Raw genomic sequence first — 25,274 nt, 5'->3', positions numbered from 1 at the left:
TTAAGTTCTCTCATATTTAGAATTTTATAGGTTCGTCACTCCTTACATGAAATCATGTATTCTACCTATTCCCCACCATAGTTTGAGATCACCTCATCAACGACATATCTCGACTTCATCACTTTCAACATCTCAATCATTTGAAATCATAAAAAAATTCAATACTTCAATTGCTTATGGAATTTATTGTTATCTCTCGAGATTCCGGATTCGAACACTACATATGCAAGGATACGAGTGTTCATTTTCAAATGATTAAAAGTCTTTGAACATATACTATCTTGTATTCATCCAAGATTTATATAAAAAAAATACTCATAATCTTCAGTGCCACGTCTGTCAAATTTGAAAAAGATCATCAATTGATAAATTGTTAAAAAAAAATAGGTATTCAATTGTAAATTTCAACTAAACTTTTAAAAGGTTGCTCAAAAGATAGATATTATTTAAAAATTATGTGATTAAAACATGTTTAATCAAAACTACGAATTCTAAAACAAACTGAAATTAAATTGGACGTGAATTGGCTAAGATATGATAAAGGATTAATTTGCAAAAATTCAAAATCAATGGGAGAATTTTGAAATTATTCTAAGAGTCTTAAAATTTATGTTCCAGAAAGTTTAGAAGTATCTAAACTCCCTGAATTTTTCAAAAACTATTTATAAAGTTTCAATTTTTTTATACCCAATTTGGATATTTTTGTTTAGAAATACTAAGTATCATTTCAAAAGATGCCTAAATCATAAAAAATAATGCTTATATATAAAATTAAAACATGACATATTTGATCACTAAATCAAAACATACATATACTTTTAAAACTAAAAACTTATAAAATTAACTTTACAGACCATTTCAATATATATAAAAAGACTTTAACCCAACTTATATTATGTACATGCCACTATTACCCGGGAAGAGAGTATATACATTGGTTGTGATCAGGGATGAGTTGGGTTTGATCGAGTTTTCGGTCAACTTGATCTGGTCTGAAAGTTCATATCTCCATCGAAAATTTTACTCGACTTGAGTTTAGTGTAATTTCACCTGATTTGAAATTTGATCCAATTTTTGATAAAATTCGACTTCGACCCGAAATAATATAAAATTATTAATTTTATTCAATAAAATAGAGACTTAATTGAAAAAAAATATAAAGATGAATATTATTATAATTATCCTTAAATATATAATTTATAATTATATTATTTTTCAGATTGAATAGGGTATTTTCACTCTAAATTCGAACCTAGCCCCTCCCGAACTTACATCTAGAAAACCTACTCAAACTCGGTTTTTTTTTAATAAAATCCAACCCAATAAAATTGAGTCAAAAACCATCAGGTTCGAGTATCGTTCCCATCCAATTGTGATTACATTATATTTTAATAACATATTTATATAATGTTTTTTCTTTAATATTTTTAATGAGATACCTATCATTTAATAAAATATTTTATATGTTTTATTGATAAAACAATTAATATAATACATATATTTTTAAAATGTTTAATATGATATTTATATTTTATAAAAACTAAATATGATATTAAAATTATTATTTCATACATCATCATGTTACATGGATTAAATTGTTAATAAGTATCAAATCGATTAATGAAAATTCACATGTATTATGAATAATAGAGAGAATGATAGTTTAAAATCACACTAGGAAGTTTAAAATTACATATATTAAATTATATATTTTACTAAAATATAAATATTGTATTGAACATTTTAAAAATACGTGTATCATATTAAATATTTTATCAAAGTATAAGTATTAAATGTGATATTACCCTCAGGAAATAAAAACCAAGGGTGGAGGACCTGCATTGTCATTTGCCACTTAAAAGGGACCATGGTTCCAAGTTCAAACTCGAAACGGCAAAGATCAATTAAAAGGGAAGTGTCATCATCGTCATCACTCACCTTTCGATTAGGTATCTTTTCTTTTCCTCTCACTTCCGATTTCAATTACACCAGCTTCTTCTCAATTGTAAGGTTTAAGTGCCCCGTCTATTTTTATGCTTTTCACATGTTTGAGAAAATGCCTTTTAGCCAAATTCAGTTCTAAAAGAACAATTCCAGATCGGCTCACAAATTTTCCTTTTTTTGTTAAAGGAAGGAAATTCACTAACGCTTTGTTTCCAATCTGGGTTTTGGTAATTAAAAGCAAAATAGCAATGGATATGTAACTTCGTTGCTGTTTTTTTTATTTTATTTTCTTTTGGAAGAATATTTAGGTTAAAACTTTGAAATACTGATCCTTTAACCTTTGGGTGTCCATACTTATGCATTTTCGAAAGGTAGTTACTGAAGTTGAAGAGAAAAAGATGGCAGAACTGAGCCTTGGCATACTTATAGATATTGTTGATGAGGAATGGATGAGAGATACTCTGCCTGATGATGGTATTGATTATATCAAAATCCGCTTGAAAATTTTTATAGATGTTTTACATCAGCTATGTAACCAGGTTATAGATATAGTTCATATCTGTTTGCTATTCATTATATTAAGAAGATTTGTTTGAATATAAAAATTGCCTGAGTAGATTATTGCTTTAGCTGATTAGTTCAAGTTTATTATTGGTTAACAAAGCAGGTAAATTTACATATAGATCATGTGTAGTTTTTTTAATTCGTTAGGTTAAAATTAGGCTTCTAATTCTTACGTAGATGTTCATTTGAGGAGATTTTGCATAAGATGGTAGTTTAGCATTGATTACAGAAGTAGCATTCTTCACCTTGTGTTACAAGGATGCTGCTTGTACCACCAAAACTGTCATTTGGACTCGTTGTGAGTGGTCAACATGGGTATCTGTTCAACACAGTATGTTCAGTATTTTCTAATATTTCCATTTATTTGGAGAGTCGTTGATGATATATCCCCATACCTTTGTTCGGATATTTGTCAGACATGAGTATTTCAAGAAAGATGAAGGCTTAGAGTAACGTAGGACCACAGTGATTCCATAATTGTAGAGTAGTTGCGGCTTTCTGTTTCTCTTGTATATTTTCCATGAGAAACATGAAAACCTGTCACTTGAGGATCTTCTGGTTGCATTTTGGGGGGCATGGAATATGATCCTATTCAATTGTCATCCCTTTTCCTTTCTCTTTCATAGCTGATTTCTTTATCTTGTTACTGATCAATGCAGATCTTCAACTCCCACCTGTAATGGTTGCTCGCACTGATGATACTGAAGACTCAAGTAAATTTATGAATATCAGATTATACGTTTTTTTCTATCAATGGCATTATGAAAACAAATCTATCATTCGTTGTGTAAATGCTCATGTTTCTTTCCTGTTTATGGCTGAGAACATACAAGGAGTCTATGCATCAATATATGTCGAACTTGAAGGAAAATATAGCAAGTTTCTTTTGTGAATTCTTACAGTGTTTTAGACAAATTTAGTGTATCTGATCTTTGTCCTTTTCTTTTTCGAATTTATTAAAATTTCAGATCACGAGACTCAACAGGTGGATAGCAATACCTGGCATGATCTTGAATTAAGTACTCAATGAGGGTCTTGGATGCTGACAATGCTTGGTAACTCTATGAAAATGTTTGTCCTAAGACTTAAATTGCTCTCTCTTTTAATATGTAGAACTAAGATACCTATGGATCATTCAAGAAGGTTTGCTCCTTAATTAGAATTGTGGATTTTCATCCCTGGTCATTGATTGCTATGTTTATGAATAAAAGATTCATTGGTGTCACTTTACATCTATGTTACTCCACCTCTTTAATTTTCTGAAATCCCGTGTTTGACAAATACTCGAGCATAGATATGGGGGTATGGTATTCCAAGGACCCTACAAATATGCATGGAAATCTTGGAAAATATTTTATATAGTATTGTTGCACACATACTTAAGTCCAAGTAACTTAGTCTTGCATAAACAGAGCATTATTAAGAAAAACAGTGCAACTGTAATATCTTGTGTATTTCATTGGTCATCTAAGGTTGCCATATCTATTGTTGATTGTCTAGCCAGTAGCCACAAGCCATTTGTTTGAAGGGTAATTTGAATTTACATATGAGTTACTGCATTCGAGTATTCAAGTTCTTATGCTTTGTGGTCCTAGCGGCTTTTACTACATTGTAGATTCGCCCCTGTTAGTTGGTAATCTTGATATAAGAATACTTTGCCTGAGGATTAAGGTTTAGGATTTTCAGGTTTAGGCCATTAATATATGTTTCCCTAACTCCTCATTTTCCCTGAGGCTGTTAGGGCATAGTTTTCTATATGGTTACGAGGATTGGATCCTTCAAAGACCATCTAACGTGGAAAAATCTAGAAAAGTTTAAGATATTTGTTTAGATAAAAATCCACATCCAGTATTCACACCCGAGTTTGAGTAACATAGTTGTTAACCAATGTCGATTATAGATGCCGACATACCTTTGAAAATGACAGTTTCCTACAATTGGATATTGCAGGTTCAACATAGTTTCATCTTTGTTGAGCCGAGCTTGAGTAACTCATGCTATTGAGTAAGTCGAATTTGAATATCTTAATACTCGATTCAAGTAATATGTGCTTCTTTTCATTATTTAAATATTTTTTTTATCATTTTATTTAGTACATATTAGAGGAGAAAGCTCCTTTTTTTTCTACTGAAAAGAGTGTGGGAAACTAATAGCATATGATGCTTTAATAAAAGTCCAGTGGTTTTCTAAAGAAAGATCCATTGGTTTTGGGCTTTCATTATCACAAGAAAAGCAATGTTTAAGCAGGGAATAAAGGTACATAGATATGTATACCGACAAGTTGTTCGGGTTTTAACTATTGTTGATTAATGTTTGAGCTTGAGCTGCAAAAGGAGGCTTTAACTCGAATGGTTCACACTCATAATAATAATCAATCTTGTCAAATTCAAGAAACAGCTCCCACAATTTTTCTGAAGGACCACTTAAACAAACCAAAAGAAGGGAAAGTAAATGCTTAACCATTTTTGGATAACACTTCCATTAAAACAAGACAATGACATCACTTTAGCCATTTGTTCTTGCTTTCGGATTCCTTACAGAACACCTATTTTAACCTAACGACCCCCGACCAGTGAACGACACCTTCGTATTCTGGCATGCACCAGTCGACATTTTCTAGTTTAATCAGAATCGGTTTAAGCTTTAATCACTGTGTTTTAGAATCATTTTATCCGTCTTTTGGATAGGTTAGCTTTCGCAATTGGATTCCTTGGATTTTGTTCACCTTGCTGTCTTTTTTCTTCTTCTAGAAACACTAACGTTAATGTATTATGCATACATGTAATTTGTTGTCAGGTGCAAAATAGTTACGGGAATTCGGATCATAAACTCTAACAGCTTGAAATATTTAGTTTTTTTTTAATTGATATCAGAGACATTGAAACGAGACATGACAATGATTGAATGGATATTGTTTAGGAAGAATCTGGTGTAGTAAAAACAGCACAGCAGTGGGAACGTTATTAGTCAATGGTGGTCACCGTCAAACAATTTCTGACAAAGGAAGAAACTTCTGGTTTCATACATGACAAGTTGAACCTACCTAATACTACCAATTACTTCTTATTCATCTTTTTCATATTGGAATGACAAAAATTTGGACATCAGTCCACATCTCTGTCAATTTCTTTGTTCTTTCTGAAGATATGAATATATAGTAAAAGTAATCCACTTTACAGAACAGTGTATCAATCGCTAATCAAAATATAAAGGTGCCGACACTGTAAATGGGTGACTGATAGTAACAAGGAAGGTATAGACCCTACAATTCCGGCAACTACCAGACTCTTCCGAGGCCATGCTTATGGCTATCGGATTCGACTATTGAATATTACGGATATGCTTAACTTCTGGACACAAGGAAAATAAGTTCATAACAGAAATGCTAAAATGTACAGCTTTCATTGATGCTTAAATTTTCAATGTTTTTGGACCAAAACTTGCCCTTAGTCACACGTAGATGAACTTTAATCTGTGTATACAATTTCAGGGAAACAGAGATGTGAAAAAATGGTTTCCTTTGGAGTTTATGTACTAGTTATTCGTAAAACTGGGAGAGACCTGCGCATTTCAAGAATGAGGTCAGTGGCCTTCCTTTTAGCCCTTTCAGTCCCTGTATCTGCAAGTTCAGCTAAAGTCCTATTGGTTGTTTCTTCGGTCCAGAGCTCCCTCAGAGAAGCCTCATTTTTCGAGCACACGCTGAACAGGATGACAACGCACTTCTCCTTGGTGCGTTTGGAGTAGCTACCTCTCATTATCTGAAACAAGTAGTGTACTGTATGGGCTTCTCTGAGCTGACCAATGGCATTGGGATGTGTAGATAGCAGTGCGAGAATGCCAAGAAGCTCATCGACGAGCATGGGACCGTTGATAATATGCAGGATCACTTGCACCGCACCTATTTCAATAAACCGTGTTTTATTTTCATACACCTTACATAGATTGAATATAGTCGAGGCCGCTTCCCTCATCGCCAATGGATGCCCTCTGTGTAGGAGTTCGAGTAGAGTTACGTGAGCCCTTGACTTTCCAATAATCAACTTGTTCGAATCGAGCTGTGATAATGTGGAGAGAACAGCCGTAGCAGTTATTATTGTTTCAGTGGTACCATACTTCATGGATTCAATAAGAAGAGGAATCACAATAGGGTTTTCACCCATATCTTCCTTATTGTTGTCATCAGTAGAAAGGTTCAAAACTGTTTTGATCAAATCTTCCTGGAGATCGGGATGCAACTCGACTTTGCTTTCCGACAGAGGTCTAAGCAATGTAGAGAAGGCATTAGGTATCTGACAAAAAACCGTCCTATTCGACGGGTTTGCCTTTGTTAGTCTCATAAGCTCTTTCGCGGCTTCCTTTTGATCAGAACGGGAAGAAGAAGACATCTTTCCAAGCAGTGAGTATAAGTAATTAAGGTCCGTCTCTTCAATCTCGTCTCCATTGATATCCTGATGGGATTCCGGTACTGGAACGCCCCTTACTCCGCACCAGCGTGTAATCAATTCTCGAACCAAACAATTAGGGGTCAGGATAGAGTAGGAGAGCACTTGCTTGGACCGAGGGCATGTCAAGTTGCCCTGATTCACCCAGCTCTCGATGTATGGCCTATCGTAAGTCTGGAAATCAATAAGATTCCGTCAATGCAGATGATCAAGAAGAAAACAATAAACTCGAAGACTAAATACAAATAATTGATCCGAAAGAATGTTAAGATATGAAATCATAAAAATCATACAAATGTTGCAGGCTAATGGAAATCAATGAAGAATAATTAGCAAATTTTCTCAAGAATTTCCACGTAGTTAGAAGATCGTAATCCAAATGCATGACAACTTAAAATCCAAAAAGAAACAGTTCCTCTATGAAGCAACGAGTAATGCTTTTGAATCTTCCAACAGCCTAATAAAGACTAAAACATACCCTTCAATAAAAGAAAATCTGAAGAAAACGAATGTAGATTTCTAAATAGACAAGAAAAAATTACAAAAGATCCAAGGTTCTTTAAAGGGTAACCTGCCCCGAAGCCAAAACAACAGGATCGGCCATGATTTGACCCGAAAGAGGACACGTGAATGCATCGGTGAGAACCGTGTCATCCAATTCCAATCCAAGGCCAGCGGGTTTCTTCAGCTTCGATTCAGTCAAACGAGTCAAGATTCTTATGGCTTCAATTATTTTCTCGATTCCATAATCAACTTCTTCGAGTATCATCTTCATTACGCTTTCCAGTTCTTTCTTTAGCTCTGCTTCTTTCCCTCCTCCTATCGCTGCCGCCGACTCCTTTTTTTCAGCCATTCTTATTGGGTTTTCTTTGGAAAAGAAAATGGAAGAGGAAATATCGAAAAACGGAGCTGATTCAATGGATTACCTATATGCTCTCTTCAGTTTGCTCTGTTTTTTTCTTCTGTTTTCACCATTGAAAAGAAGGGCTCTTGCTTTCACAGAAGGGAAAAAGGAACCACAATTTCAACACCCAGTAAAGAAAGAAAAGTGGGATTCTGTTTGGGAAGAGAGAAAAGAAAAAGAGATTGGGAGTTGGATTGAATTGAATTTTCTTAATGGCCTTTCTTTGTTTAATACGCTTTCTTTAAAGAAATTTCTGTTACATATACACTTTCATAGTTTCAACTTTCAACTTTATCAACTAGCACTCAAGCAGCTGATGCTGATGCTCAATAATCTGTTGCCACGCAATCACTTGTAATCTGTCAAAAGAACCAACTCTTACTGGGGAAAAAACGACTCTTTGTAGCCTTGATCTTCTTGTTTTCAAACAATTCTGTTTGCTTCTGTTGAATTTTTTCTTTAAAAAAAAATACCATTTAGGAAATGTTTGTGAAAAAAAAAAGTAATAAATAAAAGAAGTCAAAACTTTGAGATTCAAAAGAATGCCACCAAAAGCTCAAGTTAATGCAATTTTTAATATAATTTGGAGAACTAATAAAATTAGCTCACCCTTATTCTCATATGGAATAGGGAAAGAGGGAGGTAAGATAGTAGGTTGTCGCTAACATCAGATTGAGAGCAGTTTTCATGAGAGACCTCCAAATTATGAAATGCCCTCCGTGGGAAAGCATGGTAAATAAAAAGCATGTAGCGTTTCTACTGGGGAAAGGATCGAGAGAGACTGAGTTGTCTCGTTCAAATTTTAATTTCTCATAAAATTTAAATAATTTGTGTGCTTTTTTAGTAATAATATGTTTCTCCCCTAAAATTTTATAAATTCTCCATTTAACATAACATCTTATGTCCATTTTTTTATTTCTATGTCTTTCTACTTGTTAAACATAAATAACGAAATATTAAACATAATATAAAGTATATTAAAATATATATTAGTTGATGATTACTTGTTGATTAATTTCTCATACATAGCTAAATTCTAGGAATTATTTAGACAATAGAATATAAAACATTGTTTAAGAATGCTTAAAGCAAGAGTTCAACTCTGGATTATAGATGAACAAAAAACATCCATGCTCTTCCCTCTGTAAGGGCCACTGAAAGCCAAAAGTCATCCCTTGCAATCTGCAAGTAAACAACATTAACTGGAAGTGAACTTAAATCAAGAAGGGCTTATAGATGAGTGGCAGCAAGAATATATGTGCATGAAAACATCAGACGATGACGAGAAGGAGGAGAACGACGTGTCCGCCTGAGAATTTTTACAAAATGGATAGTGTGAGGCCACAAGATACCATGTCAAACCAGTAAAATCCTTACTAATCTACTTTTATCTGTTTCAACTTCCAACAGTCGCCAAAGGATTTGCCACCTCATCCTTGTGATAACATCTTTTACATTTGTATGCTTTCTTTCTTTTACATTGCTCACGACCTGAATCAGGCAAGCGGCTACATATATAATATGGTACCTGCAACATCCTGAAGGTATAGCACAAAAACCAAAATTGACCATAGCAAAGCATTTTAAGAGACGAGCTAGAACAAATATCTGAAACATATCACATCCTCACCTCAATTGCTCATCTGATACCTTATGCCTTCTTGATTGTTCAAAATCCTCAAATCTTGAAGATGTACTATGCTGGTCCACAGACGCAAGATTTTATGTTGGGGGAACTTATACTTGAGGAAGATGAACTAAAATTCCAGGGGCAAACTAAAATTCTAGGGGAACAGATTTTCAATAGGAAATATATAAAAAAAAAATTTAAAATATATGGTAATTTTAAATTTTTAGGGGATGACTGCCCCCACCTCCTCCTCGGTCCATCCCTGTGTCTGTAATGGTTTCGTGTTAGCCCTCACTGCTTTAGAATATCATTGGCACCTTTTCTATGCTCATCGTCATCCGCTGCATGGATGATAACAAATTATATCCCTCATAACCTATAAAAAATATTTAGTAATAAGATAAAGCATTACTTAAGAAGAACAAAAACCTTTCAAATTATCAGACTCCACATTTACCTAATTTAAATCCCTTGTAAATAATGACTCCTAAAAGTTACCCTTCTACATAATTTGACTGAACCATTTGGAACTTCAACAACGGAACAACGAACAAGATATTATGAAATGAAAATTTCTTCACTCCCTGTGCAGGAATGAAGGCTTCTCAATCAATTGTGTCAGAAGGTGTTTTTTATAATAGAAAAGAAATAAAAAGAAAGCAGCATTCATAGCTGAAACAGCCAATAGCTCCTCTCTAGTTTTAGTCCTATTTGTTAATTAAAAAAGGAACTGTGAGTTCAAAAGGTGTAGTTGATGCGGAACACTATTAAGCTGATCGATGGGTAAACTTCCTTAAGAATTTATCTTGAAACTTGTGTGTTTAGGGCCTAATTGTAATGTTTTTTTTAGATCTAGAGAGGCAGTTTACACCTATATTAGTGTTTAGCATATCATAGTGTCCTTTGCAATCCTATTAGGCTTTGTGTTTAAGTCAGTTTATTGTTCTACTAAAAGTCTCAAGTATTTCCTCCAAAGTCTATAATCTATATAAATATCACTGTACTATTTCATTTTTTAAGAAAAGATTATGATTATGATATTTTTTTGGCATTATTGATATGAGATTGTGTGATGCAAATCCAAGAGAACCCTACATGTGATGGTTAGTTTCTCTTTAGATGAAAAGAAGGAACGATAAGTGTAAGGCTGTAAGCTTCCAGGGTTATCTTTCTCCTAGGGAACCCACTTTTGGTTTTAAAAAACTCATAATTATTGTTATCATAATAAACCCTGGAACCCTAATCTGTTACAGAAGAATTAAGAGGAAGATACTAGCCAGTTTGATAGAGCAAAGCATGGAAGTTGTAAATATCAAACCAAGAGACATCAGCTCTCTCTGAAACATTCACATGCTCAGCCATCCTACACATCCATGTCTGCGTCCATTATGCTAACTAAATGCAACAAGTCTAAGGCAATAACATTTTTCTCATTAACTAAATAAATTCAAGTTTATATGTAAATATCAAACCAAGAGACATCATTATGATTTATAAACAAGTATAATATTGAATTGCAAAAAATACAATTCCAACCTACCTAATACCACCAATTACTTCTTATTCATCTTTTACTAATTGAAATGACATAAATTTGGACATCAGTCGAACTTTCCGTCAATTGCTTTATTCTTCCTGAAGATATGAACTTATAGCAAAAGTAATCCACTTTACAGAACAGTGTACAAATCGTTAATCAAAACATAATGGTGCCGACACTCTAAAAAGGTGACTCTGATAGTAACAAGGAAGGAAGAGACCCTACACAATTCCAGCAACTAACCAGAGTTAGACTCTTCCAAGACCACGCTTATGTTTATCGGATTCGAGGCGAGTGTCAGATATTACGGATATGCTTAACTTCTGGACACGGGTAAAAGGAATTCATATCATAAATGCTAAGATATGTACAGCTTTCATTGATGCTTAAATTCTCAATGTTTTTGGACCAAAACTTGCCTTCTTTCACATGTAAATGAGTTTGAATCTGTGTGTGTACAATTTCAGGAAAAAAAGAGAATTGTACAAAAACTGTTTTCCCCCTTGGGGTTATATTTACTCAAGTCGTTATTCGTAAACTTGGGAGAGCCCTGCGCATTTCAAGAATGAGATCAAAGGCCTTTCTTTTAGCCCTTTCAGTCCCTGTATCTGCAAGTTCAGCTAAAGTTCTATTGTTGGTTTCTTCGATCCAGAGTTCCCTTAGAAATGCCTCATTTTTCGAGCACACACTGAACAGGATAACAGCACAGTTCTCCTTGGTAATTCCAGAGTAGCTATCTCTCATGATTCGAAACAAGCAGGGTACCGTATCTACTTCTCTGAGCTCTTCAATAGCATTGGGATAAGTAGATAGCTGTGCGAGAATGCCAAGAAGCTCATCGACGAGCATGGAACCGTTGATCATCTGCAGGATCACCGGCACCGCACCTATTTCGATAAACCGTGTCTTATTCTCATGCACTGTACATAGATTGGTCATCGTCAAGGCCGCTTCCCTCATTGCCAATGGATGTCCTGCGCGTAGGAGTTCGAGTAGAGTCACATGAGCCCTGGATTTTCCAATAATCAACTTGTTCGAATCGAGCTGCGTTAATGTGGAGAGAGCAGCAGTAGCATTTATTATTGTTTCAGTGGTACCATACTTCATGGATTCAATAAGAAGCGGAATCGCAACAGGGTTTTCACCCATCTCTGCCTTATTGCTGTCATCAGTCGAAAGGTTCAAAACTGTTGTGATCAAATCTTCCTGGAGATCGAGATGCAACTCGACTTTGCTTTCCGACAGAGGTCTAAGCAATGTAGAGAAGGCATTAGGTATTTGACCAAAAGCGGCCCTATGCGATGGGCTTGTCTTTGTTACTCTCATAAGCTCTTTCGCAGCTTTCTTCCGATCAGAACGGGAAGAAGACATTGTAGACATCTGTTTTTGTTCGGGTCTTTTTTATTTTGTTTTATTTATTATTATCGTTAATTATATTATTATTATTATTATTACTAATTACAAGTTACATTTTGTAGGCTAATCCCGAGGCCCAAACCTGAAGCCCACCAATTACAACCAACAGAAGCTCCGCAACCCACCAGCAGCAGACCCAACAAGCTGGAGCCCAGACCCAACAAGTTGGAGCCCAGACCCGGTTCAGGCCCAATACCAATTCCAGACCCGATTAGCAACCCGACCCGGTTCCCTAGGGTTTCTAAAACCCTAACCTAAGGGATATCATTAGCTTAGCCGTCGCCTGCTGCTGCCACCCACTGATGCCGCCGTTCTAGTCTGCAGTGAGGAGAAATTTACATCAACAGTAAAAAGCAGGCACAAATCAATCAAGGGAAACCCATTTTAAATTACCCTAAATCCCGAAAATATGGGATTTTCACCCAGCTATATAGAGAAATCAAAGCCTATCGAATAGATGTTATCATCTCACCCAAAGAGACCATAAAAAGTAACATGCAATCAAAGGAAGAGGGATACCATTTTCGAGAGGAAAAAAAACAAGAGAGAAACCGAGAGGGGGTTTCCAGAAAAAAAGAAAAAAAGGAGAGTGGATTAGGGGAAATTCGAACCACAGCAAAGAAAAAAAGAGAGGAGAGATTTACCTAGGTTCGAAGCAGGGGAGCCCCAAAGTCACCGTGGAATCCGAGAGGTCACCGTAGTCTCGGTGTTTCCGAAGGTATCTATCCTAAATCTAAAGGTTTAGGTTTGATTTTAGGCTAAGGTGTGGTGTTTTTCGGGTTGTTAAGGGGGAGAGGAAGCTTTTTGGGTGTCTCTCTCTCTCTCCCGACCGTTGGCTCTGCCGCGTTTCCCTCTCTCCGGCGAGGGAAGTTGAGATAGTTTGTTTAACTCTCTCATTTCCCTCAGTTGCAGAATGAAGGAAATGAGGAAATGGGATCCCACAGCCCGTGTTTTGGGCTTTTATTTTCCCAACAATGCGACGTCGTTTAACGGGGGAGGGATACCGCGTTTTTATATTATGAGATAACTACACTTTTAGTCCCTATGATCTTGTAATATTATTATTAAATCATTAAATGAAGTCTCATTTTCTTTGATTTCGAGTACTTACATTTCAGAATTTATATTTAAGTCACTAGTTTGTTTATTTTACCATGTTTGTTTATATTTGACATTGGTCATATTATTTGTGATTACCTCATTCTAGTCAATGGTTTATTGTGTTATCATATTTTGTTAATATTTGAATTTAGCCATGGTATTTGTAAATTTATTATTTTAGTCACTATCCATGTTTTATATCATCTTTGTCTATATTTGATTTTGTCTTCAATATTTTCAAATATTTCAATTCGATCACTGATTCCATGTATTTTATAATCTTTGCGCTATTCGAATTTGGCCACCATATTTGTAATAATTTTATTTTAGTCACTGTTGGATATTTGGTTAAATTATTGTTTAGTCCTCTATGTATATGGTTATTTTATTTTAGTCCATTATGTTTATGTATTTCTATTTTAGTCCTATTAATATATGTTATGTCATTTTTGTGGATATTTGACTTTGGTCCCAATGTTTGTAATAGTTTCATTTTAGTCCCTGATTTTGTATGTTAGGTATTTTGGTTGATGTTCGAATTTATCCCTGACATTTATGAATATTTTATTTTAGTCATTTATGTATGATTTTATTGTACTTGTTATTCAGTTATTTGTATTATGTAAATATTTTTTTAGTTTCATTTAATGTAAATATTTTATTTTGTATTTCCAATTACATTTATTTATTTTACATTTCTATCTATGAATGAAATATATGATTTTTATTTTCAAGGACACGTATTCGTAAAATGAGCGTGGAAAGTACCACTTGGTCGAAGTGGTGCGATCTTGTACGACATTTTAATGATATAGTAACTTGAAATAATCGAGTTTTTGCTATTAATTTATTTATTTTAATAATGCAATGTGTGTTATTTTTAATTCATTATTTATTTCCTTTTATTTGAATGCAAACGTCAATTTCATTTATATTCTATTTTTATTTTATCGAAGAGGAAATATTTTTTTACGAATGAGAAATGGTTGATATAGCTTTTCCGACGGAGAATTGCAAATTTCAAGATTTCTTATTGAGTTAAAGGATTTTCTTTAAATAGTTAATACGAAACAAATTAATCAAATTTCAACAAATGAATCATAATTTAATTGTATATTCGATTCATCATTTTCACCATTATGACAACGTGTAAGCGACACAATACCAATTTTGGGCGTTGTGGGGGTGGTTATCCTTCACCACATGTAATCGACTCCCGAACTATTTTTAATCGAATCTTTGGTAAATGCATACCATTTTTGTCTTAAAAAATGATTTTTCTTAAAATCGTTTTTAAAAGACATTTTTAGGTATTCGACCTACCTAACCCAAAGGTCGATGGCAACTCCCTTCAATTTAATCCAAATTAATCCAAAATACTCAATTTTCCAAAAATAAAAGTCATAACTGTTTTTAAAATAATATTTTATTGTTCTACAAAAAAAAATGGTTATGACAGCTTGGCGACTCCGCTGGGGACATTTTTTAGAGAGTCAAGCTGTAGGTCGCTTACACATTGTCGTTGTGGTTGAAATTATGAGTTCGAATCTTTAGTTAACTTCTGATTCATTTATTGAAGTTTTTTACTTGCTTCAATTTTATCTGTCATACTAACAATTTAATCTCTGTTTTTAGATTCGTCAAGGTTTTATCAAGTTTTTTCCTTGTTTCATTTTCCTTTTAAGTTAAAGGTAGGTACGTTCCTCCTTAGACACATCACATACATTTGCATAACATAAGCTCTAGACACGAGCTTCGATCCAAATTAGTTAGGGTGATTGCTTTACTCTCATAAGAATTTATTCTTCGTATGAGTTTTAGCAATTAACCCATGGGATACATACCTTATACCTTCGTAGGGATTTATTCCTTGTATGGGTATAAGGCAGTGAATCCCCTCGAATTGAACTCGTTCCGTTCGAAACCTGTAATGGGTGAGGATCGAGGGTCTGGCAGCCCAAGGGGGCACCGACATTAAGGACAATTCAAGTCGCATTTTCTTGTTAGAGCCTAAACCATGCATATAGTGAACCGTAGAATGGTCACCCTAGGTATTGTCATACCGAACCTCTGTCCGTCAGTAGGTACCCAAAATAGGTGTACACAAAGGAGGAGCGTTTCTGAACCTTTCATTTTCCTTTTAAATTATGTTAAATAAAAGCATGTGAACTAGATACCATGCGGTTAGGATCAATTTCTTGAAAAAAAATCATTTTGGGTATATAACATGTTTGGGCATGAATGTTATTTAATTAAAGCATGTTCGGGTAGATATCATGACGGGGTAGGTGTTATATTAATCTTTGAATAACATTTTTATCTATATCGATTGTCTTGCATGTACTAACTAATTTCTTTTGTTTGTGTGCACTAACTTATTTCTTTTCTGTTGTTTGTGTCATTTTTCATTTTATTTTTCATTGCATTACATCGTCATAACATAATGTGAAAGTGTTGATCTACAAGGGGATATCCATGAGAAAATTTTCACAAGAAGATGTGAAAGTTTTCAATCAAGCAGTCACGAATACAGACATGCACCGAAGGCTACAAGAAGTCCAGAATACAAGAATGAGACTTGCTCGAAGATCTACAGCATTCGAGACTAAAATGATGATACACTGATTCAAAGAGTAATCCATCAGTGGCTTCAGCATGTCATCGCTAGTCATTAAGGATCGACGCACTGGCTTCAGCATAGTCGAGGCATTAATGGAGTTAGTTTAAAGAGCATTAAGGGGCATCAGTTCCAAATACAAAGATCCGAGACGAAGCAGTGAGCTCGAAGACTGTTCAACATTTGAGACTGAAACAATGATCCATTGAGCCGAAGAGTAATCCAGCAGTAGATTCTCATCTACAATTATTTCATCGCTATTTATCAAGGAGTGACGCACCGACTTTACCACCGCAGAGGCATTAACCGAGTTAGATTACAGAACGCTTAAGGGGCGTTATTTTTTAGGACAAAGATCCAAGACGAGGCAGTGATCCACTTCAGACTCAGTATCCAAGCGAAGGCATGTTTGTAAAGTGAACTGTCTTGTAATGTGAAGACTTTTATCTCTGGTGAAAATTATTCTAAGATATTCATCGTTGGGATCAACATTTTTGCATCTACATTTGCATATCTGTATTTTGCATCTGTATTCCATTTTAAACATTTTTGCATACATCATTCATAAAAGAAATGAAGGATTCAATGAAGTGGTCCTAACCACGTGACACTACATAGAAGCAAGATTCTAATAAATTAATACAGTGGAAGCATATTCAGCTGGTGGTAGGACTGAGCCTCATTCCAAGATGATTTAAGAAAGAGTCCCCATATCCTGAGAGCTATGATGTTGATCCAGTATGCAATTACCATCTAAGAAACTCTGGACATTCTACTGAAAACTCCAAGGCATTGAAGATCAAAATCCAGAATCTGATTCATTCAGGGGCATCCTAATGCTAAGCAAGAGAAGTCATTGCATCTATTTGCACCCAGAGAGATTATTTTGTTTGACTCATTTTTTATCTGTCTTTAATTTTTTCTTAATTTTTTTAATCTTAATGATTGAACTTATGTTACCTTCTAAGGTTGAGTAATTGAACGAGTTTTAATCTTGAGTTCTTTGAATATCAAATGAATTAAGGATTCTTTTAATTCTTCAAGAATTATAGATTTTTGACATGTGACAAGATTATACCTTTCTTATCATGTCCAACCCCAAATTAAAATCTCTCGATTCTTGACCCAAAATAATTAATGGCCACTGCCAAAGAACCAAATTTTGACATTCCTTTTCTTTGAGACTTTTAAACATTGCCTTTATCTTTTTTTCGAGACACAAAAAGTCATACCTTATTTTTCATTGAGCTAATAAATTCACACCATCGTCTTCCTAGACTTCAAACCAACATTTTTCTACCAATAAGACCTACATACATTGAGTACAAGATTGTTCACTTGAACATGAAGCTTCCTACAAGAAGACAACATGGGCATATCACATTAAGTTTCTGAAGATGAGCTTGTACAATTGAGACACGCTGAGAGCAAGAAGCAGAGAAAAAGAAAAATAATTCAAAATAATTCTATCATGCATTAATTACATTTTTTCATGTGAATAAAAATTATTCCTTAGTATTTATCCCCCTAGGGATACATCTTCTGTAAAGACTTCTGTGTATGAAATGATGAACGACATTCTTTCATTAATCCCTTCACAAAAGGAGAAAATATACCCCTTGTGTCCCCTTTGAGCCTAAATCATGTTTTCTTCTGATTCAACCCTAACCAAGGATCACCCTCCACACTGAAGACATCGATTCAGAATAAATACTGAAAGGTGAACCAAATGCCAAGTGCGAAGGTTAAATCAAAGCGAAGAGATAAGAAAAAAGAAACAAAGAATAGCAAAGCAAAAACAAAGAAAAGAGCAAAGAAAAAGCAAAGAACAAAAAGAGGACAAAGAGCACAAACAAAGAGTCTCTCGACTCAGATGACGCATCGAGCTTCAAACTGTGAGATTGATCAAGCACAATTATTCCAGAATCACTTCACTCGAAGATCATGAAGCATCCAGAGAAAATCAAGAGAAACACATACGAGAAGATTCAAATTGAGCATGACAAGATCGAAGGCATCAGAGTTAATTGATCCTTGGTTCAATCACCCTTAAACACTTGTTTGGGCCTTTTATCAATTTCTTTCATAACCATGAACCATGGCCTACATTACGTGCCTTAAAAGTCCATTCTAATTATACGTGGATTTCTAAACAGAAGAGACTATCTTCATATTTCATCCCGCCCATCAGGATTAATCTTTTATTTATAAAAAGGGTTTTTTCTAAAAACATTAATGCATGATAGAAAAAAATAACAAAGGGGGTTCAAGACATAAATTCTGAGTAATGTCTTGAAACCAAAGGAGGATTCGAGTTGAAAACCTGAAAATGCGGCTCGAATATGAAGACTATTGCATAGGAGGCGATCACACAAATCCCTTGATGAGGCATCGCACAACATGAATGAGAACATGAGAGCTGGGAGTCGGAGAACACTTCCAATAATTGAGTACATAAGTTACTTCAACAGATCAGTGAACATCAAATAAATGAGAATACCAAACCTTTGACCAAAAATAACCGCTTATGACTTTTTTATCCTTCCTTAAACCATTCCTCAAAGATAGCATTGATCTTGACATTTGTCAAATAGCTATAATTTATTGAAGAATTAACAGTGTAATTAATTCTTTGATATACAATGAGCTCTTGTTTTATGATTTTTCAATTGTGAAACCTTGAAAGGGGCAATATTTTCAAAATCTTTGATTAAACATTTTTAAAACTCTTTTGATAGATATTTTTAGACTTTTGAAAATAAAAAGAAAAAGGAAAACATTTTCAAACAAGATAATCTCTTTGGATGGATATCTTGGAATTCAACGAATATCTCTCTGAAGCTCAAGATCAAAGCTGGGCCAAAAGAAGCTAAATTTGCGAGTCAAAATTTACTGGGGCAAGGAAACAAATTGTCTCAGGTCGAGGTTTGAAAGAGTACACCCTAGTGGAAATGCAGACAAATTGAATCAAAGATATAATGAAGACTGCTCTAGCAACCATTCTCCTTCAAGATCGAGAAAAACATACATCAATACATACATACATACATACATACATACATACATACATACATACATACATACATACATACATACATACATACATACATACATACATACATACATACATACATACATACAAACATATATACACATACATACATTATATATAAAAGTTGCATCAAACATTTATCATCATGTGCATTAAAGACATTTTTCTCCTCACTTGAGGACAAATTCAATAAAAAGATCAAATAAATTTCATTTTGACATCCACCATAACATCTAAGATAGTCAGTCAAAAATGCATCATTTTGATATCCCAGGAAATCAAAGCTCGAAAATGACCAAATGTCTATAACTTGAAGAAGCAATGATTTGACTTCCTGAAGTCAACAATCAAGACATTTCCTCAACATGCAGGAACAAATAGACTTTCTATCGCCTTTGAGGGTGTTTTTCGTGAAGCAAAATTTTGTCTCGCTTGAGACATTTTCCACAAATTTTGAGAGTTTTAAAACAAATTTTTGTTTCACTTGAGATAATTTCTCTTAAAAATAATTTTCGTCTCGCTTGAGACATTTTTTTCTTTGAGATACAAATTTCGAATTTGATTCACTTGAAACAAAATTAATCTCACTTGAGATTGTTATTTATTTCAAAACAAATTTCGTCTCGTTTGAGATATTTTTTTCCTTTGATATACAAATTTTGAATTTGATTCACTTGAGACAAAAGTAATCTCACTTGAGATTTTCAAAACCGATTCGTCTTGTTTGAGACATTTTCCCCTTTAAACACAAATTCTGAAATTGTTTCCCTAGAAACAAAATCGACAATCTTTGAATCTTTTTCTCTTGAAACGAATTTTTTCTTTCTTAAGACAATTTCTCTAAAAACAAATGTTACAAATGTTGTCTCACTTGAGACAATTTTCCAAATTATGAATTTGTTTCACTGGAAACAAACATCATCTTTGAGTCGTTTCTTTTGAAATAAATGATCTTTGAGTCTATTTCTTTTGAAACAAACCTTTGTCTCTTGAGACAGATTTTATTGAAAAATCTTTGAGTCTGTTTCACTAAAAACAAAATAAAAAATCTTTGAGCATGTTTCTTTCATAACAAAATTTTGTCTCTTTTAAGAAAGTTTCTTTTGAAAGAATCTTTGAATTTGTTTCTTTGGAAACAAAATTTTGTCTCACTTAGATACAATTTTCTGAAAAACAAAGTTTTGTCTCTCCTGAGACAATTTCTTTTGAAAAATCATTGAATATGTTTCTTTGGAAACAAAATTTTGTCTCTTCGGAGACAATTTCTTTTAAGAAAAATCTTTGAGTCTGTTTCCTTGGAAACAAAATTTACCTATCTTTGAGCTTGTTTCTCTTGACACAAAAGTCTGTGAGTTGTTTCTTTTGAAATAAAAATCTTTGAGTTGTTTCTTTTGAAAAATTCTTTGAGTATGTTTCTTTTGAACCAAAGTTTTGTTTCTCTTAAGACAATTTCGTGAAAAAATCTTTGAGTCATTTCTTTTGAAACCAAAATCTTTGAGTTTGTTTCTTTTGAAACAAAGTTTTGTCTCTCTTGAGACAGTTTTTCTTGAGAAAAATATTTGAGTATGTTTCTTTTGAAACATCATCTTTGAGTCGGTTTCTTTTGAAATCATCATCCCTAAAGATAGCCAGAACTCTTCATCACGTATAAGTCGTGTCATCTCCTGACCAGATCTCTTCATCACGTAGGAGCCATGTCACCCCTAGATAACCAGACGTCCTCATCACGTAGGAACCGTGTTATCGCCCTTTCTATAGATGACCAGAACTCTTCATCATGTATGAGCCGTGTCATCCCCCGACCAAATCTCATCATCACGTATGAGCCGTGTCACCCCTAGATAACCAGCCGTCCTCATCGCGTAGGAACCGAGTTATCACCCTTCCTATAGATGACCAGAACTCTTCATCATATATGAGCAATGTCATCCCCGACCAGATATTCTCATCATGTAGGATCCGTGTTACCCTTAGACGACCAGACTTCTTCATCGCGTATAAGCAGTGTCGTCCCCACCAACACACATATTCAATTTATAGGCGAAAGAAAGAGAACCAGACAAAAATGTGTTGTCTTGTCGTCTTTTCCCTATTCTTGTTAACACAAGAATGTGCAAAGAGGGGCAGCTGTAGACACCTGTTTTTGTCCGGGTCTTTTTTATTTTGTTTTAATTATTATTATCGTTATTTATATTATTATTATTATTACTAATTACAAGTTACATTTTGCAGGCCAATCCCGAGGCCCAAACCTGAAGCCCACCAATTACAACCAACAGAAGCTCCAGCAACCCACCAGCAGCAGACCCAACAAGCTGGAGCCCAGACCCAGTTCAGGCCCAATACCAATTCCAGACCCGATTAGCGACCCGACCCGGTTCCCTAGGGTTTTTGAAACCCTAACCTTAGGGATATCATTAGCTCAATCGCCGCTTGCTGCTGCTGCCACCCACTGATGCCGTCGTTCTAGTCTGCAGTGAGGAGAAATTTACATCAATAGTAAAAAGCAAGCACAAATCAATCAAGGGAAACCCATTTTAAATTACCCTAAATCCCGAAAATATGGGATTTTCACCCAGCTATATAGAGAAATCAAAGCCTATCGAATAGATGTTATCATCTCACCCAAAGAGACCATAAAAAGTAACATGCAATCAAAAGAAGGGGGATACCATTTTCGAGAGAAAAAAAACAAGAGAGAAACCGAGAGGGTGTTTCCATAACAAAAGAAAAAAAGGGGAGTGGATTAGGGGAAATTCGAACCACAGCAAAGAAAAAAATAGAGGAGATATTTACCTAGGTTCGAAGTAGGAGAGCCCCAAAGTCACCGTGGAATCCGAGAGGTCGCCCTAGTCTCGATGTTTTCGAAGGTATCTATCCTAAATCTAAAGGTTTAGGTTTGATTTTAGGCTAAGGTGTGGTGTTTTTCGGGTTGCTAAGGGGGAGAGGAAGCTTTTTGGGTCTCTCCCTCTCTCTCTCCCGGCCGTTGGCTCTGCCGCGTTTCCCTCTCTCTGGTGAGGGAAGTTGAGAGAGCTTGTTTAACTCTCTCATTTCCCTCTTGTGAAGAATGAAAGAAATGAGGAAATGGGATCTCACAGCCTGTGTTTTGGGCTTTTATTTCCCCACCAATGCGACGTCGTTTAACGGGGGAGGGATACCGCATTTTTATATTATGAGATAACTACACTTTTAGTCCCTATGATCTTGTAATATTATTATTAAATCATTAAATGAAATCTCATTTTCTTTGATTTCGAGTACTTACATTTCAGAATTTATATTTAAGTCACTAGTTTGTTTATTTTACCATGTTTGTTTATATTTGACATTGGTCATATTATTTGTGATTACCTCATTCTAGTCACTGGTTTATTGTGTTATCATATTTTGTTAATATTTGAATTTAGCCATGGTATTTGTAAATTTATTATTTGAGTCACTATCCATGTTTTATATCATTTTTGTCTATATTTGATTTTGTCTTCAATATTTTCAAATATTTCAATTCGATCACTGATTCCATGTATTTTATAATCTTTGCGCTATTCGAATTTGACCACCATATTTGTAATAATTTTATTTTAGTCACTGCTGGATATTTGGTTAAATTATTGTTTAGTCCTCTATGTATATGGTTATTTTATTTTAGTCCATTATGTTTATGTATTTCTATTTTAGTCCTATTAATGAATGTTATGTCATTTTTGCGGATATTTGACTTTGGTCCCAATGTTTGTAATAGTTTCATTTTAGTCCCTGATTTTGTATGTTAGGTATTTTGGTTGATGTTCGAATTTATCCCTGACATTTATGAATATTTTATTTTAGTCATTTATGTATGATTTTATTGTACTTGGTATTCAGTTATTTGTATTATGTAAATATTTTTTTAGTTTCATTTAATGTAAATATTTTATTTTGTATTTCCAATTACATTTATTTATTTTACATTTCTATCTATGAATGAAATATTTGATTTTTATTTTCAATGACACGTATTCGTAAAATGAGCGTGGAAAGTACCACTTGATCGAAGTGGTGCGATCTTGTACGACATTTTAATGATATAGAAACTTGAAATAATCGAGTTTATGCTATTAATTTATTTATTTTAATAATGCAATGTGTGTTATTTTTAATTCATTATTTATTTCCTTTTATTTGAATGCAAACGTCAATTTCATTTATATTCTATTTGTATTTTATCGAAGAAGAAATATTCTTTTACGAATGAGAAATGGTTGAAATAGCTTTTCGGACGGAGAATTGCAAATTTTAAGATTTCTTATTGAGTTAAAGGATTTTCTTTAAATAGTTAATACGAAGCAAATTAATCAAATTTCAACAAATGAATCATAATTTAATTGTATATTCGATTCATCATTTTCACCATTATGACAACGTGTAAGCGACACAGTACCAATTTTGGGCGCTGTGGGGGTGCTTATCCTTCCCCACACGTAATCAACTCCCGAACCGTTTTTAATCGAATCTTTGGTAAATGCATACCATTTTTGTCTTAAAAAATGATTTTTCTTAAAATCGTTTTTAAAAGACATTTTTAGGTATTCGACCTACCTAATCCAAAGGTCGATGGCGACTCCCTTCAATTTAATCCAAATTAATCCAAAATACTCAATTTTCCAAAAATAAAAGTCATAACTGTTTTTAAAATAATATTTTATTGTTCTACCAAAAAAAAATGGTTATGACAGACATCTTTCGGAGCAATGAGTTTAAGTAATTAATGTCCTCGTCAATCGTTTTCCCACAGATATTCTGACGAGATTCCGGTACCGCAATGCCCCTTACACTGCACCAACGTGTAATCAATTCTCGAATCAAACAATTAGGGGTCAGGGTAGAGTAGGAGAGCACTTCCTTGGACCGAGGGCATGTCAAGTTACCCTGATTCAACCAGTTTGCGATGTATGGCCTATCATAAGTCTGGAAATCAATAAGACCCCATCAATGCAGATGATCAAGAAGAAGAACATAAACTCGAAGACTAAATACAAAAAATAGACCCGAAAGAAGGTAAAGATATGAAATCATAAAGATCATGCAAATGTTGCAGGCTAATGGAAATCAATGAACAACAATTAGCAGATTTTCTCAAGATTTTCCACGTAGTTAGAAGATTATATTGTCCACATGCATAATACAACTTATAATCCAAACACATTTCCGCCATGAAGCAATGAGTTTCAACATAAACAATGAGTAATGCTTTTGAATCTTCCGATAGACGAATAAAGACTCTAAAAACATGGCATCAACAAAAGAAAATCTAAAGAAAAAGAGAGTAAATTTCTAAATAGACAAGAAACCTCAAATTTTTTGAAAAAAAGATTCAAGGTTCTTTAAAGGATAACCTGCCCCGAAGCCACAACAACAGGATCAGCCATGACTTGACCCGAAAGAGGACACTTGAATGTCTCCGTCAGAATCGTATCATCCAATCCAAGGCCAGCGGGTTTCTTCAACTTCGATTCAGTCAAACGAGTTAATATCCTTATGGCTTGAATTGTTTTCTCGATCCCATAATCTCCTTCTTCGACTATCGTCTTCACTACGCTTTCCACTTCTTTCTTTAGCTCTGCCGCCGACTCCTCTTTTTCAGCCATTCTTGTTGAGTATTCTTTCGACAAGAAAATGGAAGAGAAAATATCGAAAACGGAGTTGATCCAACGGGTTTTCTAAAAGAAGGGTTCTTGCTTTCACATAAGGGAAAATGAAACCACAATTTTAACACACACAATAAAGAAAGAAAAGCGGGATTCTGTTTGGGAAGAGAGAAAAGAAAAGAAAGAGATTGGAAATTGGATTGAATTTTCTTAGTGGCCTTTCTTTGTTCAGTTATTCACTTTCTATAAACTTTCTTCTGTGTTATATATATATATACACTTCAATAGTTTCAACTTTCAACTATATCATCTAGCAGCCGATGCCAACCAACTAAAGGGAGATGATTGTATTACTATGTAAGGTACAGAATTTACGTCACCACAACATTTGATTGGCTAGCATTTGGATGCTCAATAATCTGTTGCCACGTAATTAC

General features: G+C 34.3%; 4 protein-coding genes across 6 annotated transcripts; 1 reads left to right on the top strand and 3 right to left on the bottom strand.

The window, feature by feature from the left end:
• The first annotated feature begins 1,908 nt into the window (after window positions 1-1,908).
• On the top strand, window positions 1,909-3,681 carry LOC120185438 (anaphase-promoting complex subunit 13-like). Of its 3 annotated transcripts, none has more exons than XM_039189651.1 (4): window positions 1,909-1,949; window positions 2,315-2,418; window positions 3,168-3,221; window positions 3,477-3,681. In XM_039189651.1, exons 2-4 carry the CDS (start codon window positions 2,343-2,345, stop codon window positions 3,536-3,538), a joined length of 192 nt encoding a protein of 63 aa, XP_039045582.1. In that variant the 5' UTR covers window positions 1,909-1,949; window positions 2,315-2,342; the 3' UTR covers window positions 3,539-3,681. The 3 variants fall into 3 exon arrangements, with proteins under 3 accessions (XP_039045582.1, XP_039045584.1, XP_039045583.1); XM_039189653.1 differs by lacking the exon at window positions 1,909-1,949 and adding an exon at window positions 1,968-2,005 and having other exon boundaries at window positions 2,316-2,418; XM_039189652.1 differs by lacking the exon at window positions 1,909-1,949 and adding an exon at window positions 2,117-2,171.
• A 2,210-nt stretch (window positions 3,682-5,891) lies between these two features.
• Window positions 5,892-8,094, bottom strand: LOC120185437 (U-box domain-containing protein 9-like). The gene is made up of 2 exons (XM_039189650.1): window positions 7,522-8,094; window positions 5,892-7,124 (listed from the first exon to the last, which is right to left on the bottom strand). The coding sequence occupies exons 1-2, from the start codon at window positions 7,801-7,803 to the stop codon at window positions 6,036-6,038; spliced, it is 1,371 nt and encodes a 456-aa protein (XP_039045581.1). The 5' UTR covers window positions 7,804-8,094; the 3' UTR covers window positions 5,892-6,035.
• An 867-nt stretch (window positions 8,095-8,961) lies between these two features.
• LOC120185395 (U-box domain-containing protein 9-like) lies at window positions 8,962-12,395 on the bottom strand. The gene is made up of 5 exons (XM_039189627.1): window positions 11,564-12,395; window positions 9,802-9,860; window positions 9,485-9,555; window positions 9,263-9,392; window positions 8,962-9,036 (listed from the first exon to the last, which is right to left on the bottom strand). Exons 1-5 carry the CDS (start codon window positions 12,393-12,395, stop codon window positions 8,962-8,964), a joined length of 1,167 nt encoding a protein of 388 aa, XP_039045558.1.
• Window positions 12,396-12,707: 312 nt separating this feature from the next.
• On the bottom strand, window positions 12,708-25,065 carry LOC120185394 (U-box domain-containing protein 9-like). Its single transcript, XM_039189626.1, has 4 exons — window positions 24,586-25,065; window positions 23,924-24,157; window positions 21,463-21,525; window positions 12,708-12,758 (listed from the first exon to the last, which is right to left on the bottom strand). The coding sequence occupies exons 1-4, from the start codon at window positions 24,835-24,837 to the stop codon at window positions 12,708-12,710; spliced, it is 600 nt and encodes a 199-aa protein (XP_039045557.1). The 5' UTR covers window positions 24,838-25,065.
• Between the last annotated feature and the right edge of the window lie 209 nt (window positions 25,066-25,274).

The sequence above is a fragment of the Hibiscus syriacus genome, unplaced genomic scaffold (assembly GCF_006381635.1).
Source record: "Hibiscus syriacus cultivar Baekdansim isolate YM2019G1 unplaced genomic scaffold, ASM638163v2 tig00113123_pilon, whole genome shotgun sequence".
NCBI classification, from domain to species: Eukaryota; Viridiplantae; Streptophyta; class Magnoliopsida; order Malvales; family Malvaceae; genus Hibiscus; species Hibiscus syriacus.
The sequence above is the reverse complement of the archived record's forward strand: the minus strand, read 5'-3'. Positions and strand labels throughout refer to the sequence as shown.